The sequence below is a fragment of the Triturus cristatus genome, chromosome 3_2, assembly GCF_964204655.1.
Source record: "Triturus cristatus chromosome 3_2, aTriCri1.1, whole genome shotgun sequence".
Lineage (NCBI taxonomy): Eukaryota > Metazoa > Chordata > Amphibia > Caudata > Salamandridae > Triturus > Triturus cristatus.
In genome coordinates this window covers 936,273,917-936,288,191 of record NC_140584.1, presented here as the reverse complement: position 1 = coordinate 936,288,191, position 14,275 = coordinate 936,273,917, and the positions used below count along the sequence as shown (strand labels likewise).

At 45.2% G+C, this 14,275-nt stretch overlaps 1 protein-coding gene across 4 annotated transcripts in view; it reads left to right on the top strand.

The window, feature by feature from the left end:
- TBX4 (T-box transcription factor 4) overlaps positions 1 to 14,275 on the top strand; it is a 722,013-nt gene that overhangs the window by 400,490 nt on the left and 307,248 nt on the right. For all 4 annotated transcript variants that reach the window (XM_085649426.1, XM_085649425.1, XM_085649428.1 and 1 more), the window contains exon 3: positions 13,028 to 13,122. In XM_085649426.1, the coding sequence (XP_085505552.1) occupies positions 13,028 to 13,122 (95 nt within the window). The remainder of the gene's footprint in view (positions 1 to 13,027; positions 13,123 to 14,275) is intronic.

Sequence of the window (14,275 nt, the reverse complement as noted above, 5' to 3'; positions counted from 1 at the left end):
GACTCTTCTGAGAGGTAAATGGGACAACGACGTGGCGAGTCTGGACGACGAGGAATGGCGGGCTGCGGTGGCTTCTCCCCATGAGGTTGCCATCTCCTCCCGACTCCGATTGGTCCAATTAAAGATTTTCCACGGGGTGTATTTGTCAGGGACCTCACTGGTCCGTATGGGGTATACCCAAGATGGTCGTTGTGCGAGACTGTGTGGGCAGGAGGGCACCTTCATTCATATTCTCTGGGAGTGTGCCGGGATTCAGAAGTTCTGGGGGAGCGTGGTGCTCATGATGGAAGAGGTATTGGGGAAACGGGTGCAGTGTAACATTAAATTGGTGCTATTGAACATTTGGGATCCCACTGATCTGACTGCCAAGGAGAGAATCTGGGCTACTATGGGATTCATGGTGGCCAAACAAAATATTACACGACTGTGGAGAGCCCCAAGACCACCGCCGATCGGGCTAACGATATGGACTGGAGTATGGTAACGGAAAAGCCATATACGAATCCCGTGGGTGTCTGGCAAAATGGTCACAAATATGGGGGGCATGGAATTCCTATCGGGGAGACATCTGTGAGCCACCCAGAGTTGGGGGGAGATAGTGATGTTGCGCATTAGCTACATATTATCATTGATATCGGTCCTATGTCAACGGGTCTACTTCCATATGGATGTACTGCCTGCAAGTATGTTACTAGTCACCTGTGAAATGTCACATTGTAACCATGTCATGCCATTTTTTTTGCAATAAAAAGAGTTATAAAAAAAAAAAGAAAGGCTAATGATGGGAAACATGTAGAGGTAGATCATTTTGCAAAGGCAAAAACAAATTGAGATGGACTCTAGGGGCAGCATTACACAAGGCCCCTGGGGACACAATGGGCGTTTGCGCCCGCTTTGCGCGCCCCGGGGCACTTTGATATTACAGAAGGGGCTGCAGACGCTTGTGCGTCCCCTTCTGTAATACTGAAAGTGCTGGTGTACATACCGCGCCAGCACTTCCTCAAGAGGGTGTTCCCTCATTTACATGGAGACATGGCCCCATGCAAATGAGGAATCCCTTTGCCTCTGCGCCCGCCCCGTATTGCAAAGAAGCTCTCAGGAGGTGCACCAACACTATCAGGGCACCCCCCGACAGCAGCCCTCTGAATATATATACAAAATTTCCATTAAACCCCACAAACCGTCAACCCATACCCACCCTAAAATTAATCTTGCCACCCAAAAACCCATACCCACCCTAAACTCTAAAATTAATCTGGCCACCAAAAAACCCATACCCATCTTAAACCCTACAAATACCCTTTCCACCCAAAAACTCATGCCCACCCTAAATCCTAAAATTATCCTTGCCACCCAAAACCCATACCCACCCTAAACATGCCCTTGCCACCCAAAAACTCATACCCAACCTAAAAACCCATACACACCTGTATATACAAACACTTAACACTTACATTTAAAATGCATACGCCTCTTCCATTCCACGAAATTCGTTGTATGGCATGCGTTGTTCGGGCATATGCGTGGTACAATTTTACGTTATAATGGCATATGCGTTGTAAAACCCACTTTGTAATGGCATGCGATGTATGACTGTGTTGTAATGGTTGTTTCCTGTCCTGGGCAGAGTTCAAGTCAAACCTGCCTGTGAACTGTAGAGCATAAGGAAAAAGGAAATCTCATAGTCAAACGCACAGAAAATTAAATCATTCTATGCATTTTATAGTATAGGTGTTATGTCAATCCCACCAGAGAGCATTCAGCATAAAGCAAAAGCCAATTCCCCCCATGCGCTGCTAAAGATTGAGTCCTAATCCCTTGAGCTGCACATGAGTCAAAGCCACCTGTGAATTGTACACCCTAAACTGCTACTAAACGCACATCTCTAATGTTCAACATGCAAGGCAAACCTCCCTGCAAACAGGGGATTCTTAAAGATTTTTGAGGGCCCAGGTCACACATAATTTGGGGCCCCCATCTCAGAACAACTCTGAATTTTCTGTCCACTTTCAGCCCATTCACTTTAATGGGCTCCTTGACAACCGTCTTCTTTTGTCAGGCTATATCTGGGCCCAACCCTGGAGCAAACAGTTTTTCTCTGGCTGGCAAGCACCAGAAAGATGATCAGTCTGAACAAGTCAGCTGCATGTGGCTCTGTGAACTGGTGTCTCACCTTTTGGACCTGTCCATAAAGAGAGTGCCTTTTTTGTTTTTGTTTATTGCACTCCTGTCCTTGCTCTGTAAGGAACAGGAACTCTGTGCCAGGTAGTGTTAGGCTGTGATCGCACCGACCCGTCAGTGCCCCGACGGTGCAATTAAAGAGAGCGAGCATAGTACACTGCACAGAACATTAACACATGACCTACCTGCCAGGAAAGCAGAAAGACTAGTGGTCCGACCAAACCTTCTACCCACAATCTATGTTGTAACTCTGTAGCTAGTCTGTCAGAGCCATTTGGGTTTGTGCTGATGGTTGCTTTTGTTTACTGCACTGCCTGTGCTATGAGCTAACATATTTAGAGTCAGGAAGTAGCAAGGTGAACACACTACCTAGCAGCAGGTCCAAAAGGAAGGTGCACTCACGGAGAGACCACACCATGCCAATTTTTACTGCACAGTAAGTGTCACATGCTGACTAAAGGTAAAGGCCAACGCAGAAAGGCTGAGCCTGGGCGCTTTTAAAAATTAGAGTAAAACTTGCTGAATCAAGCCAGAATAAAATAGGTATTTAATTTACACCATTGCTCAGGCAGGGGCTTGACTAGCTAAACAGCCTGGTCCCCCCAAAAAATATTATTTTTAAACTCTAGACAGAGTGGGGCTTTTCTGAAAGGTTAATGAGATGGCCCTTTTAAAGGGGGGGGAGGATAGAAATAGGCCAGAGTCCACTTTGCCCATGCTTTAAAACTTCTCTACCTGCAAATTTTAAGCATATGTGCAAATGAAACCCACCTCTATGCTACAGGACTCCCAACCCTGTTTTAATTCACTTACCTAACACATTCTGCCATCTTCACTCACAAGGCCCCTCACCCCAATGGTACCAAACGGCTATTGGAAAAAAGATCTCCGCCAAAGTGCCCCTCATTGGCAGCCTGTTGGGTATTGCAGCGCTGACCCGACGAGGAGCAGCCCGATGATGAGGCATGACACCCATCTGGGTGTGTGGGGGCCCCATATTCCAATAAAATGGATTCCCACCTCTGAACCATTCATGGCCGAGCAATTCTAGATCCCCTTAACTGACTCAGTTTTAAACTATCAGGAACAGCATATTGCTTGTTTTACTCATGACTCTGGGCGCATGTGCTGGACCTTGCCAAAAGCCCATCGTCCCTCTTTTGTATATTAATTGGACATACCCTTTGCCAAATTGAGATAACCAAAAGGGAGTATCATGCGCTAGCGACTCGAGAGGTGAGGGCTCAACAATTGGCAGTCCAACATCGGCTATATGAGACAAGCGACAGGGCGGGAAAACTGCTTGCGTGGCTGGGCAGGAAAGAAATTGAGTCGAGATGGATAATGACCATTAAAGAACAAACAAATACGCACACCACATCTAAAGATATAGCGGGGGCCTTTGCACGGTACTACATGGAATTATATGCAGCGAAATCACACACGAATGAGGCACAGATAACCCAATACTTAGACTCAATTGAGCTTCCCTCACTTTCCCAGGAGGAGAGGGACAGGCTAGAGGGAGACCTCACTCTTGAAGACGTGACAGAGGCCATTGGCCGCCAAAAGTCAGAAAAAAACCCAGGCCCAAATGGACTCCCGGGAGAATTTTTTAAATTAAATAGTAGCCTGCTGGCACCACACTTACTAAATATGTTTAAGACATCAAAAGAACAAGGGATTCTCCCAAAAGATCTCCGAATGTCTACTCTGGTGGTAATTCATAAAACAGGGAAGCCTCCGGAAGACTGTGGGTCCTATCGACCCATATATCTGCTCAACATTGAGACAAAGATTCTGGCCAGCATTCTTGCGATGCGCCTCTTGACAGTTATTACCCCTCTGATACATAGAGACCAATCCGGTTTTATGCCAAAGTGAGCCACACATTTTAACCTACGACGACTGGCTAATTGGATAGCCCCCATCTGCTCGTTTCACTAGACGCCGAGAAGGCGTTCAATACCATTCATTGGCCCTTTATGAGATGCAGCTTGGAAAAGTTTGGATTTGGTCCAATATTTAGGGAATGGTTGGCACTTCTATACAATGTTCCTGAGGCTAAAGTCCGGGTCAACGGGGTCATCTTGATGAGTTGGCCGATTCAACGAGGCACTAGACAGGGTTGTCCCCTGTCTCCCCTACTGTTTGCCCTCATATTGGTATTGGAGCCTTTGGCCTGTGTAGTTCGAGCCCGCCAAGGACTGGGTGGTTTCATAGACGAGTCCCGATTTTTAGAGGAAGAACGCATATCGATATATGCGGATGATATTTTATTATATGTTACAGACCCAGCCGAGACACTCCCCAAAATGCTACAAATCTTTGAGGAATATGGCCGTCACGCCAGATACAAGATTAATTGGATTAAATCTACCTTTTACCCGGTGGGCAGGGTGGTGGAGCCCCAAACCTATCCGCGCTGCCTACGATTGTCCACAGAGGGGATCACTTATCTTGGACTCCATATTACCACTGAGGTAGCAACTAACTTAGAGTACAATATCAGACAAATTCTTTTGAACTTTCAAGAAGATGTCAAGAGGTGGAGGAAACTCCCCCTGATGATCATGGGGGGGGGGGGCCGCTATGTACAAGATGATCACACTCCCTCAGTTGCTATATATTTAGAAAAATACCTATTGCAAAATACCAGAGACCATGTTCACAACCCTCAACAGCAAGCTACGCTTACTTCTATGGGACGGGGCCCATCCACGAATAGCGCTGCAAACGGTACAGTGAAACCCGTACAATGGGGGTCTGCCCCTGTCAGGTATCAGAGCCTACTACAGAGTGGTCCATCTCATTGGAATTAATTAATGGAAACACACTCTGAGAGACCACCCCACTTACAGGTTGGAAAGGTTACAATTCCGCGAACGCCCACAATTATACTATATATACAGGGGTAAAGGCTGTAGTCAGCTCCTACCAGCAGTGCAACGAGTGTTAGAGGTGTGGAAAAGTGCTGAGAAGCAAATGAAATAGGACATGAAACCAACAAGGGAGACCCTTTTATGGGAGGGAACTAAACTGTCCGAGATCCGATAATTGAGAGGCTTTAAACAGTGGGATCTAATAGGGATCTCCAAAATAGGGGATGTACTAGAGAAAGGCACATTGGCCCCATTCACCTCGCTTCAATCCACATATCAGCTTTACAACACTCAATCCTATGCTTATCTCAGACTGAAACATGCCTGGCAAGCAGAGGGACTAGACACAGAGACACTGCCGGAATATGCCCCATTAGAAGGCAGACTTTTGCAGGAAGAGATTCCGACTCAAACCATCTTGTTGACATATAAAATACTAATTAACAATATGCCTGACAACCTAGGCCCACTTCGAGCTAAATAGGAACTCACCACTGGCCCAATGGAAGACATTGACTGGGAGGCCGCCCTTTTCCACCCACGTGAAGTGGCGATTAAACTACGATTACGGCTCATTCAGTATAAAATCCTGCACAGGACTTACTTTGACAGAGCAAGGCTACACTCTATGGGGAGAGCAGATAAATTGATTTGCCTCAGATGCCACACTGAATGCAGTACATTTATACACACTCTCTGGGAGTGCAGTAGGGTTCAAACATACTGGAGTAAGATAGTGAAGGAACTAAACAATATATTGGAAGCCCAACTTGAGTTGGAAGCAAGATTCCTCAAACTAGGAATCCCCACGGATGTGAACCTGCCGCGTCATAAACTCATATTGGCTAACTTGGGGACGGTAGTAGCCAGAAGAGACATAGCTCGGTGCTGGGGTGCCCACCGACTCCCTACACTCAAAGAATGGAGAATATGTTTATATCGGTATATCGTTGCGGTGAAAGTGGCATACAAAGCGAGGGGTTGTCCTTGAAAATTCTGAAAGATCCAGGCGCCATGGATAAAATATTATGGCTGAGAACTGGGTGAGGAGGAGGAGGGATTGAACTTGCCACTGGGAAGATCGGGGAAAGATCCTTGAAAATTGTGATACCTGACCTATTGTTGATAAGTGTGGATAAGTTTGGATGTGACCCTTAGCACATATATGTATATAACACTTGACTCTAACCTCATGTTCTCTTTCAGAGGAACAGTTGCTATATTCTTTGCCCTACACCAAATGCTATTGCCCAACAACCAATTTGTATCATGTATTCATGATTTCTTTGATTGTAAGTTTAAATAAATAAAAACATTAAAAAAAAAAACACAATACGACAGCAAAGATGGAGACACGTAAACAACAACAGCCCCTTGGGAGAAAGAGTGAGCAGGGAAGAAATGCTGGCATTCAAAAACATACAAGAGGAACTTTCAGAAACGGAAAGAGGAATCATACTAAGAGGAACAAGAATAGTTATGCCAAAAGCATTGCGGCAACAGACTGTAAACCTGGCACATGAGTCCTACAGAGGAATAGTAGCAACAACAAAAAATGCTACGGGAAAGAGTATGGTTACCAGGCTTAGATTGACTGGTGGAAGACGCCATCCTAAACTGTCACCTATGCCAAATAACGGGACAGCCTGCAAAGCTGGAGCAGCTACAGATGTCAGAGCTTCTAGGGGCAGTGTGGACAACATTGTCAGCTGATTTCTATGGGCCATTGGACACTAGCAACTACTTGCTAGTGCTCATTGATGTGTACTCCAGATTTCCCATAGTACGACACGTCTCGTCAACATCAGCCACTGCAACATTGCCGATACTGGATTACATTTTTGCAGCCTGGGGCTCCCCACAAATAATGAAGACAGACAATAGGCCTCCCTTCTCAGGAGAGGAGTATCGCAAATTCATGGCCTACTTGGGCATTCACCACCGGAAGGTAACGCCCCTGTGGCCACAAGCAAATGGCATGGTGGAAAGATTTATGGGAAACAACAAGAAAGCAGTCCAAAGAGCAAAACCGGCACAAATATCTGTAGGCCAGGCACTCTGCCAAATTTTAAGGGACTACCAAAACAGCCCTCACAGCTCCACGGGACGATGCCCAGCAGAACTGGTGCTAGGGAGGACAAGCAGAACAAGATTGCCCGAGCTAGAGGCAAGCGCACCACCAGAACACAATAGCATTGCAGCAAGAGATAAGGAAGCGAAAAACAAAATGAAACTATATGCGGACGCCAGGAGACATGCCACATCATCACAACTGAAGCAAGGGGACTCAGTGCTGGTGCGCCAACGTCAGTCAAGAAAATCAAACAGCCCGTTCTTAGATGAACCGCTGATAATAATAAATGTCAAAGGGCCAATGATAACAGCTTCCTTAGGTCCCTACCGGATCACCAGAAATAGCTCACATTTCAAGGGGCTCAAGACATCAGATGAGAACGGAGGAGATACAGCATCCAAGAGCAACGCAACACATGACAAAGAGGAAGTTATGGACAGCAGGGGAAGAATGACACACAACAGCGAGAGACAAGAAGAGGTACCAAATGAAGGCACGGAAAGGCTATGCCCAAAGAGAGTGAGCACAAGGCCAAAGAGACTAATTGAGGAAATGTAATGGTGGGGGTCAGAAAACGAAACACTATCTCTGTCTCTCTCTGTCTCTCTCTCTCTCTTTTCTCTCTCTCCCGTTGGTTTCTTTCTTTCTTTCCACAAAGGGGGAGATGTTGTGACCTTTAGATAGATGTGGCCCCTCCAGCGCTCCATCTTGTCCAGCTCTAACGAGTGCTGTCAAGGCAGTGGCTCGCAGCACTGTGCAAGAGGGAAACACTCATTCTCACTGTGAGGAACCTGGCACCCACCAGGCCCAAATACGGAGGACAACTCCTGGCCCCAGGAGCCTCATTACTGGGAACATGAGCTCCGTCCCGCTCCTAACAATGAAGGCCCAGGTAGAAGCAGACTTGCCCATTCTGACCAGTTGATAGACAGGGAAAGGCCTAACCCTGCAGAGAGTGAGAACTCAGGTCCTGTCTTATCGGCCACTCCAACAATAGATCTACCCCCAGCCTCACTCCCCTATGTTATAGCTTTAACCGGTGTACCCGAAATCAAACCAGGCCAAAGAAAAACACAGTTGGAACTGAGGAATAAGTGCCTTTTTTGGCTCACCAGGCATGGACAGTTTCCCTATGACAGGGCAGGTGAGATATTACTAGTTCGAAGAGTGGGTTGGGTTGGTAAGAACCCCAAACCAATCAAAGGAGACTGTATAGTTATCAATTTTAGTAATCTCCAGACAGTCCAAATTCTGGCTGATCAGTTCTCCTGTTCTTATACACCGCTTATAGGAATTCAGCCACACACCCTGGACTTTTTCTATTCTTGCAACTATCCACCACCCTGGACCCCTTGCACTAGAGTTCCAACACACTGGTTCCAATTCCATCCAACACTAGGCCAATTCCCCATAATCCAGTACAATGTTGCAGTAGCAAATAGGTTTGGGGCCCTTGAAGAGGTGGATTGACTCATGATACCATCTGATCTTACTCCTAGCCGTGGGTTATGGGGGAGAGTTTAAATCGAAAAACATTGGGATACAGCCTCAGGGTATTGTTGGTGTGTCACTAAATGCACCAGGGGAGTCCCAACATGAACCTCATCAGGGACCTCAAGGTTACGATGGTGCTACCTTAGATGTGTTGAACAACCTAGCTGCTCTTATCCCTGATTTTATAACTTCAAGTATGGCTAGGAAGAGCTCCCTAGTGGAAGTGGGTGCATCTGACCCTGGGCCTGAGCCAGAGACTACACAAACCCCTAATCCCTCTGGCCATAAAGTATATGATGTAATGTCGATCTCAGGCCACAAACTGAGGGTCTTGACTTGGAACATCGCTGGTATTAAAAATAAACTTCAAACCCCTGACTGGAGACAGTTTGTACAAGATTATGATGTGTGTATGTTCCAGGAGACTTGGGCAAAAGTGGACACTGTTATGAGGGGCTATGCAACTTTTAATGTCCTAGCCACTCTGGGGGGTAGAGGCAGACCATCGGGGGGCTTAGGCACGTGGGTTGCTACACATCTGGACTGTACTGTTGAACAGTTGAACACTTCATGTGATGACATCCAGTGTACCCTCCTTACTTTTTCTACCAGGACGAGAATTGCCTTTATTAACATCTATTCACGCCCGGTAACTTTTGCACAGGAATCCTCAACTATAGATATGCTGAATACATTTATTGAACTAATTCCCTTGAATACTAGGATGGTTATAGGAGGAGATTTTAATTGTCAATTTGAGCCTGTAGCCCTTCTTACTGACTCTTCCGTTAATGTTGAGGATTCCCTTTGGTTAATCCCCGAACCGCAAATTCTTCCGGTAAAGGCCTGGACTCCCTTGGTTCTCCAGATCAGTGCAGTAACACTAACTCGCGCACTGAGGGCATGTAATGGTCGTACTAAGTCAGACCAACAAGGGAAGCCTACCTTTAATAGACCAGGGCAATCATCCTTATTGTATTATATCCTAGTGGAAACAAGCATATGGCACTGGGTTGTCGACTTTGCTGTCTTGCTGAGACACGACAGCGACCATAATGCTCTGGTACTTGAGCTTAAGCTTCCGGATCTTCACAATCCCTCAATTACTAGCTCCCCCTCTGGCAGCAACTTAATACTAGTGAATAACAGAAGGAAAATTAAATGGGAAAGCCTGAAGAAGTCACCAGGCAAGGCTGCTGCCCTTTATTCTTTAATTATTTCACCTTTATTGGCAATGGAGGAGGCTGCCCAGACACTTAATTCTCCTGATACCATCGCCCAACTCACGGCTATACATGTGGATCTGACCACTAGCCTGGCCAACATCTTCAATCCCCTGATGCACTCCAAGGGTAAGAGGAGCCCTAAATCCACTTGGTTTAATAAATCCTGCCGAATGGCAAAGGGCGCCCTTATAGAGGCTATAAAATCCAAAGATAGATCCCTGATAAAATCAAAGAGGGCTCTATATAGTGATAGTATAAAGCTAGCCAAAAAGAACTGGGAGTTTGAAAGATGGAATGCAATCACACAGGCACTCACCAACCGGGATATGAAGGCGTTTTGGATCCTGGTTCGTACAGATAGCTCCACAGGGAACTCACCTATTGAGCCGAACATTGCTGCAGACGCCTGAAAACTTAATTTCCAATCGCTGTATTCCACACAGGACACTATACAGCCCATCGAGGGAACTTTCCCAACTGCAGTAGGGAATCCTCTTGAAAATGATGTAGGGTTCACTCTGACTGAAGTGCTGAGCGCAATTGGGAAGCTTCCCCTTGGAAAGGCCCCTGGTTTAGATAAGATCCCTGGGGATTTATTTCGGGAACAACCCCATATCTGGGGCCCCTATCTATGGGTAATATTTAATGCCATTTTAAATGGCATGAAAATCCCGGACACCTGGCTAGGGGCTGACATTTTTCCAGTATAAAGAAGTGCTCACCCCTCCTGCCCACTAATTACAGGCCAATCAGCCTGATTGACGTAACCCAGAAGCTGTTTGCCAGGATTGTTCTGGAGCGTCTCCAGTCCTGGGTGGGCGAGTGCGAAATTCTGAGTGCGTACCAGGCTGGTTTTCGTAAAAACATATCTACTATTGACCAAATCTTCAGGCTGCAATTATTATATTGGAAGACGGTGACAATAGAGGGTGGGAGCCTCTACTTGATCTTCGTTGATCTTAAATCAGCCTTTGATTTGGTACCCCGAGCCAAACTGTGGGTGGTTCTAGAGCAAATGGGCATTCCGCCCTACTTGCTGTCTTTGATCAAGCACCTGCACACTGGAAATTTTGCCCAGGTGAGATACGGGAAACATGGGGAATTAACCCCACATTTCCCAGTAAATAGAGGTGTAAGGCAGGGGTGTGTTCTGGCCCCCACACTGTTCTGTCTTTTTATTAATGCTCTGGTGGACCAATTAAATGAGGTAGCTAACAATGATGCCTAAAAGCTGGTCCGTGACAAGGTGCCAGCAATGATGTTTGCGGATGACACTTTGTTACTATCCAAGTCTCCCATGGGCATCCAAAGGATCCTTGACAGCTTCTCTCTATTTTGCAAAGATAGGGGGTTGGAGATCAATAAATCAAAAACCAAGCAAATGGTTTTTAACCCAAGCAAAACATCTCGCCCAAATCCCTCCCTAAATGGTACCCAGCTAGAGAGGGTAGCTGTCTTTGATTATCTTGGTGTTACGCTGTCTGAAACATTTCGATGGGGCCCGCAGCAAGAAAAGGCAGGCTTAAGGCTAGCACAGATGGCTGGGGGAATAGTAAAATCATACAGGAACTCACCATTTAGACAGCCGGGACCGCTGGCTAAGATTTATAAAGTCCAAATCAGGAGTGCCATAATGTATGAGGCAGAACTCTGGGGTCATCTTCCTGAAGGTGGACTGGCTAAATCTGAGAACAAGTTTATGAGGCAGCTCTTGGGTCTACCGCCAAGCACCCCTCTCATCCTCTTACGTATGGATCTCGGGATTAGACCCATAGAGGACCCTTGACTTTTTGGCGTAGACTATGGGCGACCCCCGAATTAACAGCCTACCAGTCGGAACTCAAGGCGATTCTGGGACTCCCAGGGGAGGGAAAACTATCCTGGTTTGTACACATAAAAGACCTGTGCTTTAGATTAGGTCGGCCAAGCCTATGGACCCACCCTGAGCAAGTGTCCCCGACAATATCACGGCTAGAACTAGTTACAGCTTACAGACTGCTTAGACTTGCTGAAATTCAGGGGAGCATAAAACTAGGCCGGCTAACTTCTGACTTCCTCAATTTTAAAGACCAGTATCTATTTGAGTCTTTTCTTGATGTTGTTCATCCATTCACGTCGAGGAAACTATATATCCAGTTCAGATTGGGTTCACTGCCGGTTCATGCATTTACAAGCAAATGGTCAAAAGCTTCGCCCATTGGATGTCCTGCTGTAACAGTCATGTTTTCTTCTTCTGTCCTGGCTATAATGCAGCCAGGAGGTATTGGCTTTTACCATTATGCAGGAACATGGGGTATAAGCAGTGTCTGGAGGCCTTTAGAGTTTTGAGAACTGACACTCATCCTCCGATTGTTTTTGCTGTGTCTTGTTTCCTCAACTCTATGTGGCATAGGCGCCATAAGTTTTTAAACTCCCGCCGCATATGTTAAATGTCCTTTTTGTATTTTCTACTGTTTTAACACTATCAATTCAAAAAAACATTGTTTTAACCTCCTTTTAAATTTTGACATCTTTTTAACTGTTATGAAACTTGACTAACCCATTTGCATCCTGGTTACATTTTGTAATGTTTACTGATGTTTTTATTGCCCAAATCCAGTGATCTATGTATTTTATCTTCTGCTTTTATGGTCTATAATGACCGAAATAAAGCTTGGAAATGGAAATGGAATTGAACCTCCTTCCTACATGAGGGGTGAGGGCAAACTGACCACAGAACTCAAAAAGGCATAAAAAGGGTACTCCCAGCGTGAATGCAAATTTAATTGTGGCAGTATGATCTACAGTGTTGCAACAGAAAGTAATACTGGAAGACTAGATGGACCTGGGGAATTAGGAATAAGGTTTTTTGTTGTTGTTGCAATTAACATATATAAATGGATCCGTGTACTTACTGGCCGAGTCCCAATTTCAACAAACCTGTGGCTAGTGCACTTTTCCATAGTCTGTGTCAATCGGTATTACCTGCCAGCGTTCTAGTGTATTGTATCAGTATTTATATAGCACTTTCTATGTTTGTCCTGCTCACAGTGCATGGTTAAGATTAAAACGCATATTATGAATTCTACGTGAACAAAATGCTTTGAAATGATGTGACCTGATTGTGAATCCTGCTGAACCAGCAGAAGACGTCTAGCTGATTCATGCCCCCTTTCTGTCTGTGTGCTTAGACCATAGAAAACATCAAAGTGTACCTTCACGAGAAAGAACTATGGAAGAAGTTTCATGAAGCCGGCACAGAAATGATCATCACCAAAGCGGGCAGGTTGGTGGAAATATCTTGTGTTATCTTTTCTGCTGACTTATTCTTTCTTTCTGCTCTTGTTCTGTTCTCTAAACTATGTTGGTTTTGAATAGGCCTCAGCAAAGTTTTCAATGTGCCCCGAAATCCTAAGAAATTTAGCAAGTCAAGAGCATTATGTGAAATTTTATGTAATTCTGAGTAATTGTTATGAAATTTAATGAAAAATAATTTCACAATGTAATCTTCTACATTGCTTACGTTTTTTTTGTTTTAATAATTTTTGTTGTTGCATTCTGGTCAAAGGTAATTTTATTTCAGTTAATAAAAATCATAATATATTGTACAAATAAAACAATATACATTATAATATGGTTTTTATTAACTGAAATGAAATTACCTTTGACCTTCGTTGTTGCATTCTGGCTTCTGCAACTGGTGAGATTAATTCAAAGCTGTGGTTTCTCACACTGTCTGTCACTGGCTCATAAAGATGTTCAGACTACGTGCTCTGCTAGTCTGTAGCCTCGGAGAGAGCACAGAGTGGTGGTCAAATATGTGCCAAATGTAATTGTGGTTCTGTGAGAAAGAGTGTGAAGGAGTGACACAGAAAATTCAGTACCGGCAGGAAGAGTGTGTGTGTGTGTTTACTAGATTTTTTTATTTGGTTTGCAATTTGTAAAGCGCAACAATCACCTTAAGGCATCAAGGTACTGGAGACCGGCCGTACAGCAGAAGATTGAAGAGGAAATTACCCCCGATAGATGCTAGGCCGCAAAAAAAGGGTCTTAAGAGCCTTTCTGATTGGTAAAAGAAGTGGAATGGCCCTAAGGGCAAGGTGAAGGGAGTTCCAAAGTTTGCTAGATGCCACCGAGAATGCTCTGTCCCCCCATTTCCTCTTTTTGGTTCTTGGTCCCACCAGTCGCATTTGAAGCAAAGATCGAAGGAGTCTACTGGGGGAGTGCCAGCTGAACATTGTTTTTAATCTTGACGGGTAGGGAAGATAGAGTGACTTGTATACCATGCAGAGTGACTTGAAGCTAATACGTTTTTCGATAGCGAGCCTGTGCAGGGATTCTAGTCCCTTCCCGGCAGAGTGTGTTCTGGAAATTTCCAGAACAAGTCTTGCCAGTGTATTCTGCAGCACCTGAAGTTTGTACTGGATACTGTTATTAGT